This window comes from Orbicella faveolata, unplaced genomic scaffold (assembly GCF_042242905.1).
Source record: "Orbicella faveolata isolate gen_17 unplaced genomic scaffold, um_ofav_v1 contig_1, whole genome shotgun sequence".
NCBI lineage: Eukaryota > Metazoa > Cnidaria > Anthozoa > Scleractinia > Merulinidae > Orbicella > Orbicella faveolata.
Window position 1 is genome coordinate 5910220 of NW_028301536.1, and position 13627 is coordinate 5923846.

The 13627-nt window shown below is 38.1% G+C and overlaps 2 protein-coding genes and 1 non-coding gene across 3 annotated transcripts in view; 1 reads left to right on the top strand and 2 right to left on the bottom strand.

Moving 5' to 3' along the window:
- LOC110064237 (catenin alpha-2-like) overlaps positions 1–5958 on the bottom strand; it is a 24490-nt gene extending 18532 nt beyond the window's left edge. Inside the window, exons 1-7 of the mRNA XM_089286452.1 lie at positions 5714–5958; positions 3865–4054; positions 2975–3141; positions 2760–2879; positions 1804–1893; positions 884–1057; positions 55–258 (exon numbers count right to left, since the gene is read on the bottom strand). Of these exons, the coding sequence (XP_089142578.1) occupies positions 55–258; positions 884–1057; positions 1804–1893; positions 2760–2879; positions 2975–3141; positions 3865–4054; positions 5714–5842 (1074 nt within the window). The 5' untranslated portion in view covers positions 5843–5958. The remainder of the gene's footprint in view (positions 1–54; positions 259–883; positions 1058–1803; positions 1894–2759; positions 2880–2974; positions 3142–3864; positions 4055–5713) is intronic.
- Positions 5959–6469: 511 nt separating this feature from the next.
- On the bottom strand, positions 6470–6567 carry Trnai-gau (transfer RNA isoleucine (anticodon GAU)). Its single transcript has 2 exons — positions 6531–6567; positions 6470–6505 (listed from the first exon to the last, which is right to left on the bottom strand). It is a non-coding gene; the product is annotated as a tRNA-Ile (tRNA).
- An 81-nt stretch (positions 6568–6648) lies between these two features.
- Positions 6649–11497, top strand: LOC110064921 (metal transporter CNNM2-like). Its single transcript, XM_020772031.2, has 3 exons — positions 6649–8165; positions 9471–9605; positions 10220–11497. Exons 1-3 carry the CDS (start codon positions 6683–6685, stop codon positions 10750–10752), a joined length of 2151 nt encoding a protein of 716 aa, XP_020627690.2. The 5' UTR covers positions 6649–6682; the 3' UTR covers positions 10753–11497.
- The last annotated feature ends 2130 nt before the right edge of the window (positions 11498–13627 follow it).

Sequence of the window (13627 nt, forward strand, 5' to 3'; positions counted from 1 at the left end):
GTTGCATTCAAGAGTTAATTACTGTACATGTACAATAATACATGTAGTTCTTACATGATTCATGTACTCAGAGAGTAGATCCTGCAATGCTTGTCGCACTCCATTACAACTGGCAATGATCTTATCGCGGGTATCATCTCTTGTTGACATAGAATCAGCTAGCTGCGCTGCTCCACTTATGATGCTCTCAAGGCGCTGTTCCAAGGTGGGACGGGTACGTTTCTCTGAGTATGAAGTTGGATCCATGGCAACTTGAGACTGCAAAACAAAGAAAAATGTTCTTAGTTAATTATTATATAAATTATTGCATGTACAGTCTCAAGTTTGTTATCAAAGCCATGACTCATAATTCCTAAAGGAAAAACAAAGCTTAATAAATTACTCACTCACAAATGGCTGTTACTTAAAATTAATTAATCATGATTTAAATTAAATTTGTGTTAAACTGTAGCAGATTTAAAACTTCTTGCCTAAGATTCAAGTTTGTAAATGAAAATAGTAAACAACATGTGGCCCTATTCATCTTGCACAAGATTCAGGGGTTTCATAAATGTTTTTAGCAGGAGGGCAACTGGTTTTCACAGGAGGGCAAAATGTTTTGAACTGAACTGCTTTGTAAGAAGAACTTTCACAGATTCATTAGCATTTTCAGCTGGAGGGCAACTAGTTTTTACAGGCAGGCAAAACTTTTTTCAACTGAACTTCACCTTGAAGAATTAAAATTTCCTCTCGATGGTCAAACCAGGTGGGAAAAATCATCCTCCTGGCTGGTCAATTTGCCCAGTGCCCAGCTCAAAACCCCTACTTCAAGTTTGCAGGTTTGGTTTCCACTACAATTTACCTACTGTAGGAATTTTTGCTTTTGCTTTTCATCTCTACTTACATCAAAGTCATCCAAAGCTGTCGCTAATGCCCCCGGTGCCTCCAGTGGGTGTGGTCCACTTACACCGGTGGCCTGAGTAGCACCCGAAATAGCATTCACTGCTTCTGACATCTGCTTCATGACAAAATCTCTGTTTGCTTTAGCAGAAGTTACTTCAGGATGACGTACATATGCCTGAAAATAAACAAAAGATAATATGGCATTTAAATCAGACAGTGTACATTGTAATGTGAAGGCAGCTTGGCTGATTGACTTGCAATTTTGAGATCTCTATCTCAGATATTTCAAGCCCTGTAACAATACACATGTTTGTTCGTTTGTTTGTTTGCTTGCTTGCTTGTCTTTTAGTAAGTTTGCCTGATAGGGTGATTGATCGGCTGAGTGACTGAGTGACTGAATGCCTTACTGACAGACGGACGGACAGACTGACTGTCTGACTGACTGACGGTCTGTCTGTCTGTCTGTCTGTCTGTCTGTCTATCTCAAGACATCAGATAAACCATATGGACACCTTCTACCTGTTTGGATTCTGAACCATGCTACAATAATATTAATTAATAATAATATTTATTGTTCCTTTTTGTTTGAAAAGCTTGTCCAGAAAGTAACTGGTCTTTAGCAAAAGATACAACTCAGAGTGACAGACTAGCCTCCCAAGTAGAAAATCTTCTGGCTTGTCACAGAATCTTTCTATGCCTAATGAGCCAAAGAGAACCTACATACATGTAGGAGGCACAGTGGCAGAATTCATTTTGCAATAACAAATTGCAGCATGGTGAGCACTGCTAACATTATTTTGACTGTCTAGATTGTCCAAAGTAATAACACAGGTATTATTTTAAAAAAATTAATGCATTGAACAAAAGTTGACTATTAACGATCAATACATTCTTGTTCATAGCAAATGTCTTAAAATTCACCTTGGATGATGACAGCAACATTTTGCTGGACTCTTTCAGAGTGGCTCGGGCAGCAGCCATGTCATCTTTTCTCTGCGGGTCTTTCAAATCCTATTTTTACAAAAACAACATGTGAATTTGAGTACTATAAAGAAGAAACGTTCTGTCCCTATTATCCACCTAGCTTCTAATAGTAACCGTGTGAGTTCTTAAACTACAACTATCCAAAGGAGAGGTTTCATTAACATTTTCAGCGGGAGGACAATTGGTTTTCACAGTTGGGACATACTATTAGAACTTGTTATAGTGTTAATGAATTAGGTTTACACAATAGGAAACTTTATTAGGTGTAATGGTTATGTAAGATATATTACGTAACACATGTCCCAGAGCAGAACCTTAAATAGTCAAGTTGCATGCATGTTTGGATTATTGGAATTGTATAACTTAAGTTTAGCTTAGTAAACATTAAAGTTCAGTCAGCCGTTTTATTCACGAAGTAGCCTCATTATTCAGCGCTTAGACACAACAGAACTGAACTTCTTTGTACGGAAACTTTCCACTAGATGGTCAAACCAGCCAGGCAAAATTGTCCTGAACAACAGGTCAATTTGTCTGGTGCCAAGCCCTTAATGAAACCCCTGCCAAAGGACCTTGAATAATTAAACAAATTTTGTCTGACTAGAGTATTCATTTATGTGACAGTTAACTACATGTATAACAGTTGAACCTCTCAACAACAGCCACCTTGGGGATGCAGTTTACTGGCCATTGTGGAGAGAGGTAGCTATTGCTGGGGGTTAAACAGCAAATCTCTCAATTGGTAGAGGTTCAACTGTAGTTAGAAAACACTGTTGCTAGTGACTGACATTTTGATAACCTGACCAGATATCATCTTTTTGTAACTCTGAAGTTATTCTTCCTGGGTTTAAAACCATTTATGATTACAGAAAAAAAAGCAGATTTTGTTCACTCACAGCTTGTCTCTTTCCAGACAGCTTTGCCAAGTCCATCAAGTCATTTCCAAGATTTTTAAAGGAGTTCAATAAGTCTGCTGTATTGCTGGCCTTCTCCAGCTCCTTCAGTCTCTTCTCCACCTAAAACAAAGGTAATTCATTTATTAAATGCAAGAAAAAAAAACACAAACACCAAAAAGTATAATACAAGCAGATGGTACCACAGTTCAACTAACCAATTTCAGAGAAGCCAGAAGCCGGTACACATCTGCCATGTCTGCGACACACAACAACCTTGTGACAGACGATAACAGTGCTCGGGCTGCTCGAACCATTGTGGCCCTCTTGGCTGAGGCACATGGATCATCTGCAAACTCTTTGGCTGCTACACGCATAGAATCACCTACAGTAAAAGAAAAATCAAGAAGAAAATTTAATTCATAGACATTGTACAATTGGGAGGGAGTAAAAATATTTCCTAACTAACTGATTTGCACACATATGTGACACCTTGATTGATAAAACGCATATGTGACACCTTGATTGATTTGTACGCGTATGTGACACCTTGATTGATTTGTACACGTGTGTGACACCTTTGGAACATCAGTACAACTGATTTGTACATGCATGTGACACCTTTAGAATATTTCTGCTCAGTAACCTTGTCTTATGAGCATGGTACTAAATAACTGACAGATCTCTAGCATTCTGATCCTATACTGAATTGAAAATAAAATTTGATTTACAGTGGAATCTCAATTTTTTTTTTTTAACCTCTTGATAACTCGAACCAAAAATTTTTTCCCTTCCTGAGAGTCAAACATGGTAATTTTACCCCTGATTTCTTGAACTTAACAATTTTTTAAACCAATTTTCCTTTCCCTTGGAGGTTAGAAAAATTGGGATTCCGCCATATGTTGAATTTGTTGGGAAACGGGGTGATATTGAACAACAAAATCAAACCATAATATGGAACAGAATGCATAAATCTTGCTTCAATAATTGGATGCATGTACATAATGCAATAAGCACTTACAGCACACAGGTCGTAACTAGTAAATGTATACATGCAACATAGAGTCAAGGTTTGTTTCTCCACTCAAAATTACGCTACAAACTCCACCTGCACCGCGACAATCCTTGCATGCAGCTAACATTTCTTCTCTGATCTCAGGAAACTCTTGAGCGATGTCCTCTCCAGTTTTTATCAGCCGTGCTGTTGCATCTTCAATGTCCTGAGCAAGCTTGTGTGCATTCTTGGACTTACCAAGCTTACTTCCCTTCTTCTTAGGATGGTTAACCAAGGTTGTTACCTGAAAATTGATGCGCATTTAGTAATATTAACACTTACATACAAATGAAGCCCTGATTTCCATGGCAATCTAGTAGAACTTCACTAACTTGAATTCGGTTACCTTGAATACCCCCATTTTTCCAACACAAATCATTTTCTCTTGGATATATTTTAATTACCTTCGACTACTTCAACTATTTTTCAATTCCCTTAAGAGTTCAAGATTGTCTGCCTCCCGGCCGTAATTGACACCCCTCAGTCGGAGCTCGAAAAAGTGCAGTTCAGTTGTCTGGGACAAGTAGATTTTCCTATCGCGCAAGTAACTTAACATTCTCACCTGCCCAGTAGGCAAAGGCCCAGGCAAAGTTGTCTGCCAACTAAAAACTAAAAAAGTAATTCAGAGTTGCCTAAGGAAAGCAAACTTTGAGAGCTGCTTGTTCTAAGGCAAGCTAGAATTCAAGCTTTTTCAAGTCCTGCCCAGAGTACAGTTAAACACGATCAACTGATCACAGTACAGTAGTGACCAACGCCCTTACTAGAAGTTTAAATTACACAAAAATGAATTTTGCACAGGGGTGTAACAGTTGTCACATATTTCCCACAGTCTGTTTGTACTATTTTCCCTGAGAACTGATGAAGTCCAGGGAAATGTTTTATCAGGCCTTGATCTGTCCTATAGCTGTTAGGCATAGCTTGAAGGGTATAATAAACAAACTTGTAACTGACAGAAGTGTTCCTCTATTTCGCTTTGAGGAGCTGACAATTACTTTACAACATTCCATAGAGTATTTCTAGATCTAACTGAGAAGCCATATCTACCCCATGGGATGAAAATGATGTCTTTGTAATTGCAAGAACGAAAGATAAGTCATCCTTGATTTAACCTTTTGTGACAGCCTAATCGCAAATATTACCAAAGGTTGGGCTAACGTAATTTGATAAAGCTGACGTTGAGGTTTGGCTCGATTTCCTAATTCAGAACCAGCCCAGAAACAGCATTTTTCATATTTAATACAAATAAATCAGTTGTTACATATTTTCTACGATTTATTCTACAAACGAAATGACCTCACCCTCAGAGTGATCGGAGATCTGTTTGTAATAAAATACCGGTACATAAAAACATTGTACATAGCCGTAAACAGCTTATCAACGGCTTACAACTTATATCATCCCAATTCGCTTAAGCCACAGATCGTAAAGCACATAATATTTACCACAAATGCCCTGTCGACACCCTAAAAATTCAAATTTGCAATTAAAAATCGCATTAGAAGCTGGATCGTGAACATAGCTGAGAAGTCAACTCAATAACAGCGACTATCCGCCATAAATGATGAAATAAACACATCTGTCCACCAAAAAGTAAATTTGAAAGATTATATTATCTAGTATTTATAGAAAAGGGCCTTCGATTGCTTTTCTCAAAACTAATTTACGTTGTTTTAAGTAAAACACTCACGCTGAGAAAAGCGCAGAGAGTAAAAATATCTTCAGCGTTCGACCGACAAGTGACCGGGCGACTCACGAACACTCTCTCCTAGCAAACGACAACAACAACTGCAGAAAACTACTCCCTTGGAAACTTTGAAGGACATAGTAGAGCGGATTATCCTGGGTTTTGTTCAATACTCTCGACTGAATAACAAGATAAACGTGTCCAACACCGAAATCTCACCTGGTGAACAAGAGGCTCAAGTGTCTTCTCGACCGAATGCGTCCGAATTTCCAATGTTTTTGGATCCCATTTCATTTTGCCCTTTTCTACCTTGATGTCACCGCTCACTGTGGTTGTACCTCGACTCATGGTGGCAGAAATTTGTCCCCAAATGAGAACAGTAGATGGTACCACAAGCAGTAAATCTGGCAATGCGCTGGAAATATTTCTCTCCAAGCTGCAAACGGAAATATCGATTATTTTGGTCACGTGACTATGCTTCTGGAATGCAACGCCTAAATTTTTTTCGTCCAATCACCAAAGAAACGACTTGTCTCAGACATTCTTTGACTTCTTTCATAAACTTGTGAGATCTTTTTTGGGATTTTGCTAAGAGAGGGAAAACAAGCGACAATTTTAGTCTTCTAACTAATTTAATAGTCGTATGAGGCAGATAGTGCCACAGATTTGCAAACAATGCAAGATCAAGGGAAAAAATAACAGTAATATCAAATGAACTAAGCCTACCCAACATTTACGGATATCGTTATTTCGCTTTCTCATCAACCCATAATTAAAACTGTATTTGAAGAAACTGAGTTCAGCAGTTTTATAATAGAAATTTTATAGAACCTGAAGGATTCCCCCCCCCCCAATCAAAAAATTGCTTTTGTTTTTGTTTACTTTTAGTGTTTGTTTTCATTTCGTTAAAGTGAAAAAAAAAAAACACTAAAAAGGCCTCTTAAAGTTGGACTGGTAAGGGAAAAAAATTTACTCTGGTCCGTGTGAGGCTCGAACTCACGACCTCGGCGTAGCCATTGGATCCGCGATCCAGGTGTATCAGCACCGCGCTCTGCCGACTGAGCTAACGGACCAGCACATGTAAATGACAGAGAAAATTGATAATTTAAACAAAGTAAGATACCTCAAATCCATATTTGGAATCTTACGTTGACATCGTGACGTCTATCACGAGATTTTCAGTCTCGGATGGCAGCCATTTTTGCCGCAAGCTGCAATGTTTATGTCTCCACTTTTTGTCTTTTAGCAGCTTATGCAGTCATTGGTTGTGCAAAATGTGAAGTACAGCTGACAGGAATAAGTCCGGTAGGTAAATCGGATGGCAAATCGTCCATCGAGGATGGTGTAGTCTCGATAACAGCCGACACTTTAGTGTTGCTTAGATTCTACGGTGTGGGGTTTTCGCGCGATACTCGTATTGCATTCACAACGACCGCGGGAAAATTTAAGGCCAAGTGCGACGCTGATAGAACGAAGCCCATATCGTTTAAAAAGGATGGATTGCAGGAATATAAAGGAGAAGCAGAAGTTAATTTGCCATCGACGAGTGATGAACAAGCGTACTATGTCTGCTTGCAGTTCAGCAATGGCAGCGAGTGGTTGCACCAAGGTGGTACAACAGACTCTCTTCTTCAGATTAAAATTACCAGAAAGAGCAGCGGTTTGCCTCTTTGGCTGCAAATAGTATTCATCGTAGTTCTGATGACCCTGTCAGGCCTATTTTCAGGTCTTAATCTGGGGCTAATGGCGCTTGATAAAACAGAGCTTAAAATTGTCAGGAACTGCGGCAATCCCAGCGAGCAAGAATACGCGAAGAGTATCGAACCACTACGCAGACACGGTAATTATCTGCTATGTACGTTGCTTCTGGGCAATGTTTTGGTGAATACTTCGTTCACAGTGCTTTTAGACGGAATAATCGGCGATGGAATCGCCGCGGTCCTTGGTTCCACTGCTGGTATTGTGATATTTGGAGAGATTATACCCCAGAGTATTTGTTCCAGACATGGCTTAGCTGTTGGAGCTCACACCAGATGGATCACGTGGTTTTTCATGGTTGTAACATTTCCAGTGTCATTCCCAATTAGCAGGATCTTGGATTGGATACTAGGTGCCGAGATCGGCACAGTTTACAACAAGAAACAGCTGCAGGAGATGTTGAGAGTAACAGCTGAGTTCAATGATTTAGAGGGAGATGAAATGAATATTATTTCAGGGGTGTTGAACTACAAGAGCAAAACAGTTGAAGAGGTCATGACCAAGTTGGAGGATTGCTATCTCCTGGATGTGTCATCTATTCTTGATTTTAGAACTATTGCGCATATTATGCAATCAGGGCATAGTCGCATACCAGTGTATGATGGAGAGCGGCATAATATCGTGGGTCTACTCCTGGTGAAGGATTTGGCTTTTATTGATTCTGATGACTGTACCCCTCTGCGCACAGTTATTAAGTTTTACAATCATCAGGTGCAACGTGTTTTCAATGATAACCATCTAGATGAAATGCTTGAAGAGTTTAAAAAAGGTCATTCGCACCTGGCAGTCGTCCAGCGCGTCAATAATGAGGGTAGTGGAGACCCCTTCTATGAAGCTATTGGTATTGTCACTCTGGAGGACATCTTAGAAGAAATTATCCAGTCAGAAATTGTCGATGAGACAGACATCTATTGTAAGTATTCTATCCTTATTATTAGGGGATTTTTGGGACAAATTATTTTAATTATAAGATCTTTCATGAGACACTAAACTAGTGGTTTTGAGGATATTTAAAAATAAGATTATGTGGTTTAACCTCATTACTTTGTTTTTAAATATTAAGGTACATGCAAATCAAAGTTAAACTCTCTGAAGGTGTATCTCAGGGTTAAGTTATTGAGATCTTGAATGCAAAAATAGAATAAAATGGGATAATATTAAAAATGATGTTATCAATGTATAAACGTGAAAGCACTGTCAGCACGCAAATTTCAGTTCTTCAAAATAATATTTCAATATTGTTGTAGAGCATACAGCAATATTGCTTTAATTACAAATATCTACTCCTTGATTACGTCTTTTTATTTGAAGGCTTTTTCTGTGTGTATGTTTCTGTGTATTTGTGTTGTTCTCATCTAGTTGGGATGGTAAAACAGAATTATTATCTAACATTGCAAGTGTCTCTAAAAATTCTGGCCTTTTCCTTAAATCATAATGTGATTTTATGGTTGAAAGTTCATTATTATTAATAATGTCATGAATTCATTTGGCATTTAGTCAAACCTCAAAGTCGTTACAATTTAATTACCTCCCACAATACAGATTATTACAACACATGTATTGAATTGAATGGCCTTTGTTGTTTGTGATTTTGCATTGTTGTTTCAAAAAATTACATTAGATAGATATTTTTGGTGCCATTTATTGAACATTTAACTGACTTGCCAGACTCCAGTTCTTAGAGCAATATTATGGAACTTATAATATTGAAGTGCCAGCTTCTTAGGAGTTCATATATTATGCTGCCATGAAATATTCAAAGAAAGATAAAGTGTTTGATTTATTAGAATGGTTCTTGAAAGTATTGTCAGTAATGTATTTAAAACAAAGACAAGCATCTTGAACAAATAATCCAGAAGCTTTATGTTTGAGCTGTTTTCTCTGTCATTTGATGACCATAATGCTAAAGCAACAACATGTACATGTACGTGTAGCCGTCTGTGGTTGGGTATGGATATTTTCTGGAATTGCCCATTGGTTAAAATTTGTATTAGTTGTTAGTTAGGTCTGTACTCTCAGCTGTTCAGTCTCTCTTTTCACTCTTTTTTAAGCCTGACGTGTATGTATTTGGTCGTGAAAATGGTTTATTTGTCCATAATTTATACATGTAGTATGGGCATTACACCTAGTCAATAAAATGGATCTATTTGGTCCTCTTCACTAGTCAAAAGCGTTTAACGTTTTGTTTATGTACATGTATTGCTTCTCTGATAAACAGTGGACAACAAGTCTGGACAAGTCATACCTGGTCGCAAGGGACTAATGAAAGACCTGACGTTATTTTCTGAAGAGCAAGACAAGCCAAAGATTTCCCCTCAGATGCAGCTCGCAATACTACAGTATCTTGCAACAGGTAACAAGCTTAAATTTTCATCATGAAACTAGAAATTTGTTTTTCCTCATTCTCATGCTAGTAACTTTACCCTAATATGTAACCATCCAAATGAAAGTTATTAAACAGTACTTTGATGTGGTATTGTTTATAATGCTGTACAAGCCAGTGGTTCTTACTTTCAAGTGTGTAGATGAAAGCCTAGTGTGTGACCATTCAAATGAAAGCTATTGAGCATTCCTGTCATGTGTACAAGGCTATTCTGAGTTGTTCTTAGTATCTAGATAAAACCCTAATGAGTGACTACTCAAATTGAAAGCTACTGAGCAGTGCTTTCCTGTGATACTGTTTATTATGCTATCCAAGGTTTTGAGTCAGTGAATTAAAGCCTGGTATACATTGTGTTACCATCAAATAAAAGCAATTGAGCAGGACATTTCTCTGATGCTGTTAATTTTTCAGTTCATTAAAAGTGAAAATTTGTAGATACATGTATTTCTCAATATTTGTTCTTTGAAACTTTTAAGAGGCCAAGTAGCAGTGGTTACTATGCATAATGCAATACAGCGTTTTCTGAACTGTGTAATTGCAGGCTCCTTCTAATGTTTTGCCTGCACTTATTTTTTTTTCAACAGCTGTCGATGCATTCAGTGAAGATGTTATTTCCCTCAGCATCCTAAAGCGATTGATCAACAAGCCTCATGTTATCCAAGAGATCAAACTTCAAGATGAAGGTGATATAAACCACAAATACTTGTACAAGAAGGGCGTTGTAGGAGAATTCTTCACACTAATCATTCGAGGCAAAGTGGAAGTTATAATCGGGCAAGAAGAGCTCACCTTCGAAGAAGGTCCTTTCGCATTCTTTGGAGCAAAAGCGCTGGTGTCGTCGTTGAGCATGAGTAACCCGAATGTGAGAGCAGTGGGTCAGTATATCCCAGACTACTCTGTGCGTGTCGTTGCAGATGTCATGTTCTTGAAAATTCCCAAGGAAATGTACAAGCAGGCAGTGAGCACCAGTTTAATGGAGCGACAGCAAAGAAGAGATGGAACTGATGGAGCTCCCCTGCAGATGCAACACATTAACTTTCAAGATATTGGTGGAATGAACCGTGTTGGTGAATCCTGGGTGCGGCCCAATCATCTTTATGTGGAAACGTCTTGTTAGCTGATTGCTGACCGAATTTGAATTTGTTTTTCCTTCACTGAAAGACAGATTCAGTTTGCTTGGGTCAGAATTTGAATAATAGCAGATTGAAGTATTTCATCAAATTTCTTGAGCTTCTATGGACATTTACCTTGTGGAAAAAAGAACTTGTAATTTTGCTCTTACAATCTGATGTAAATGATTCATTGAGAAAATTTAGAGAATAATGTAAATACCAATCAGGAATGAGTTATTTACAGTTTCATTTGTCAAAATGCAGGAATTTTCCCAAATCGCAGGATTAGGGTCTTGATTGGTTTTATTTAAAAGACATTTCTTACACTGTTATTCAAGGTGAATAACTTTTCACAGCTATTCATTACAAATCCAAATTATGCTTCAAATATCAGCGAGGAACATTTCCTTTTTGTTAAAGTTGTGCTGCTGTTGAGGAGATAGTGTTGAATTTAATTTTGAATTTAAAATTGTTTATTCCAAATTGATATTTCTTTCCCCTTTTCAGTCTGTTGGTGGAAGTGAAATAAAATCTGTTAATTAAATAATGTCAGCTACAACTTGACCAGTTCAATGTTATGTACAATAATCTATAAGTAATAAAAAAAGCAGTGACATGTTTGACCAGACATTCTGCTGTGTTGAAAATAGGAGAAGAGCAAATTAAGAGTATTTGATAGATAGTTTGTGATCCAAGCTCTTGTTGAGTGACCATCAGTTTTTCAGTTATAATAAAATGACTTCAAATTCAGATTGTGGTATAGATTGTCTGTTTGAACCCTTGAATGGCTATTGCTGTCACTTTGACAAGTTCATTGTTTACTTTTTTCTTTGATACGTTGATTGAGCTGTGATGGTACATGTAGATAACTCAACGGTGATAAAATCAAATTGCATCTGGTTTGCCCTCACAACACAATGGCACATTCCCCGAAAACATAAAAACAAATTTTAGTGTTGGTTCTTATCTGATTTCCAATGTAACAATTTTGCCATCAATCAGAATGGTCTGTACAATGCACACCCTGTACGATCACCCTGTACCAGTCTTTCTTCTTAATCTCGTACCCAGGCCTCGCTCTGTTTAATGGTGCTGTTTAGCTGTGGGAGATCTGGGTTGCGAGACTCTTCCATCTGTCACTTGAGTGCGAGCGACTGCGCGAGCGTGTTTCGTGTTTCTCGTATTTATCGCGCAATGGACAGAATTTGGACAGACTTCTGAAAACGAGCTATTTACATCCCATTCTCGTCCCCAGAGCATCCTCAGTGTTCTTTTAACTTAAAATTTTTCTTGAAATTTTCGTATAAGGAAGAAATAGTTTAGAAAAAGTCTCTGCTTTTACCAAGCTGTCGATCGAAGGCATTGAGTGTGCGAGATTTCGAACGAACTATTTTGGGGGATCATAACAGTTTCAGATTGTGAACGTTTTTGATTTTACTGTTCTTTGAGTGCGTTTGTATCCTGATTTCAACACTCACTCATTCGGCACTGTGTATTTTTTCGGGCAAGAAGCTCACCCCACCCCCTCCCGACCCCAAGTCTAAAGGTGCCCGTACGCCTAAGGAAATGGCCTGACAGGCAATATTTATAACTGCGAAGGGAAAAAAAGCGTTTTTTAAGACCTTAAACTGAGATCTAGCAATGTCCAAAGACAAATATATGAGCATATGCGCCAAATGAAGGCTATTGAGTTTATTATCGTTCAAATATTTTTCGCAGCGCGCGGGCTCTTTTAAAAATTGGGGAATATATTGAGATTGGTGTCTCAATAACTTATAGCCACTCCAATGATTCACGTTCTTCTAAAAATAGTAGTTTTAGGTTCCGTCCACACTACGCTGAAGAAATTTGAAAACGGTGTTTTCATTCTGAGAACGCATCAAAAGTTTTCCGTCCACACTACGGTGAAGAAGTTGAAAACGCAACAATCATCAGTCATTTTGGATTTGTGTTTGAAGAAAACTCGGGCCGGGAAATCACATGGTTATCCTGATGTTTTATCATTTTCTAAAACCTTCGTTTTCAAAATGTTTTCAGCCACACTAAAACGCAAAGCAGGCGTTTTTCAAATTTCTCTGGTTTGAAGAGCGTTTTCGAAAAGCTCCGTTTTCGGTTCGGATTAGTGTGGAAGGTGAGCCTAATCGTAAAAATAAAGCTGCGTTTTTAAAATGTTCGGTTCCGCGAACTTTTGCTTCTGGGTTGTGCCTTTAAATTCAGTCACGTGACGTGAATCGCACCAATCGCATGGGAGCAAAAACATTTGAGATAATGACTGCCTGGAGTGGGATTGGGTTCGACGCGAGCCATTCCTCGACTAGGCCGAGGGATTCGCAGAGCTTTCTTTGGTTCAGTTTTAAAGCTGGAAAACAGGAAAACGTAAGCTCTTTTACAAAGCTTTAGAGATTTATTCAATGAAGGGGAAATTTGAATTTTATCTCGGCAGTAATGGTGTCCAAGGAATGCTCTCTTGTAGACTAATTGGGTAAGTTTGAGATTTTCTTTTTTCCAGTAGTTCGTAGAGAATTCCTAGAGCCCTGTTTAACGGTTCTTCTTAAACTAAACTTAGTTTCGATAAGTTTTAGTTGGAAAATGTCTTCATAACAGTGTTTTCTTTCATTCAAGAATCATAGCTTACAAACCCACAAAGTCGGTAAAAGCAAACTTCATTTCACAGAATTGATTTTTACGCTGTCCTCAAACTTTCGCAAAATGCTGGCTTTCTGTGACTGACAGTCTATGGCAAGTTGTTTTTCTAACTTGTAAGATTCCACTCTAATAATTTCACAATGAAATTTATTTCACAACGAAAAAGTAGAAATACGAGTGTAGTCAACTGACACCAGTTTGTCTCGTATCGTTTTCCTTTTTGAGTTCTAACTC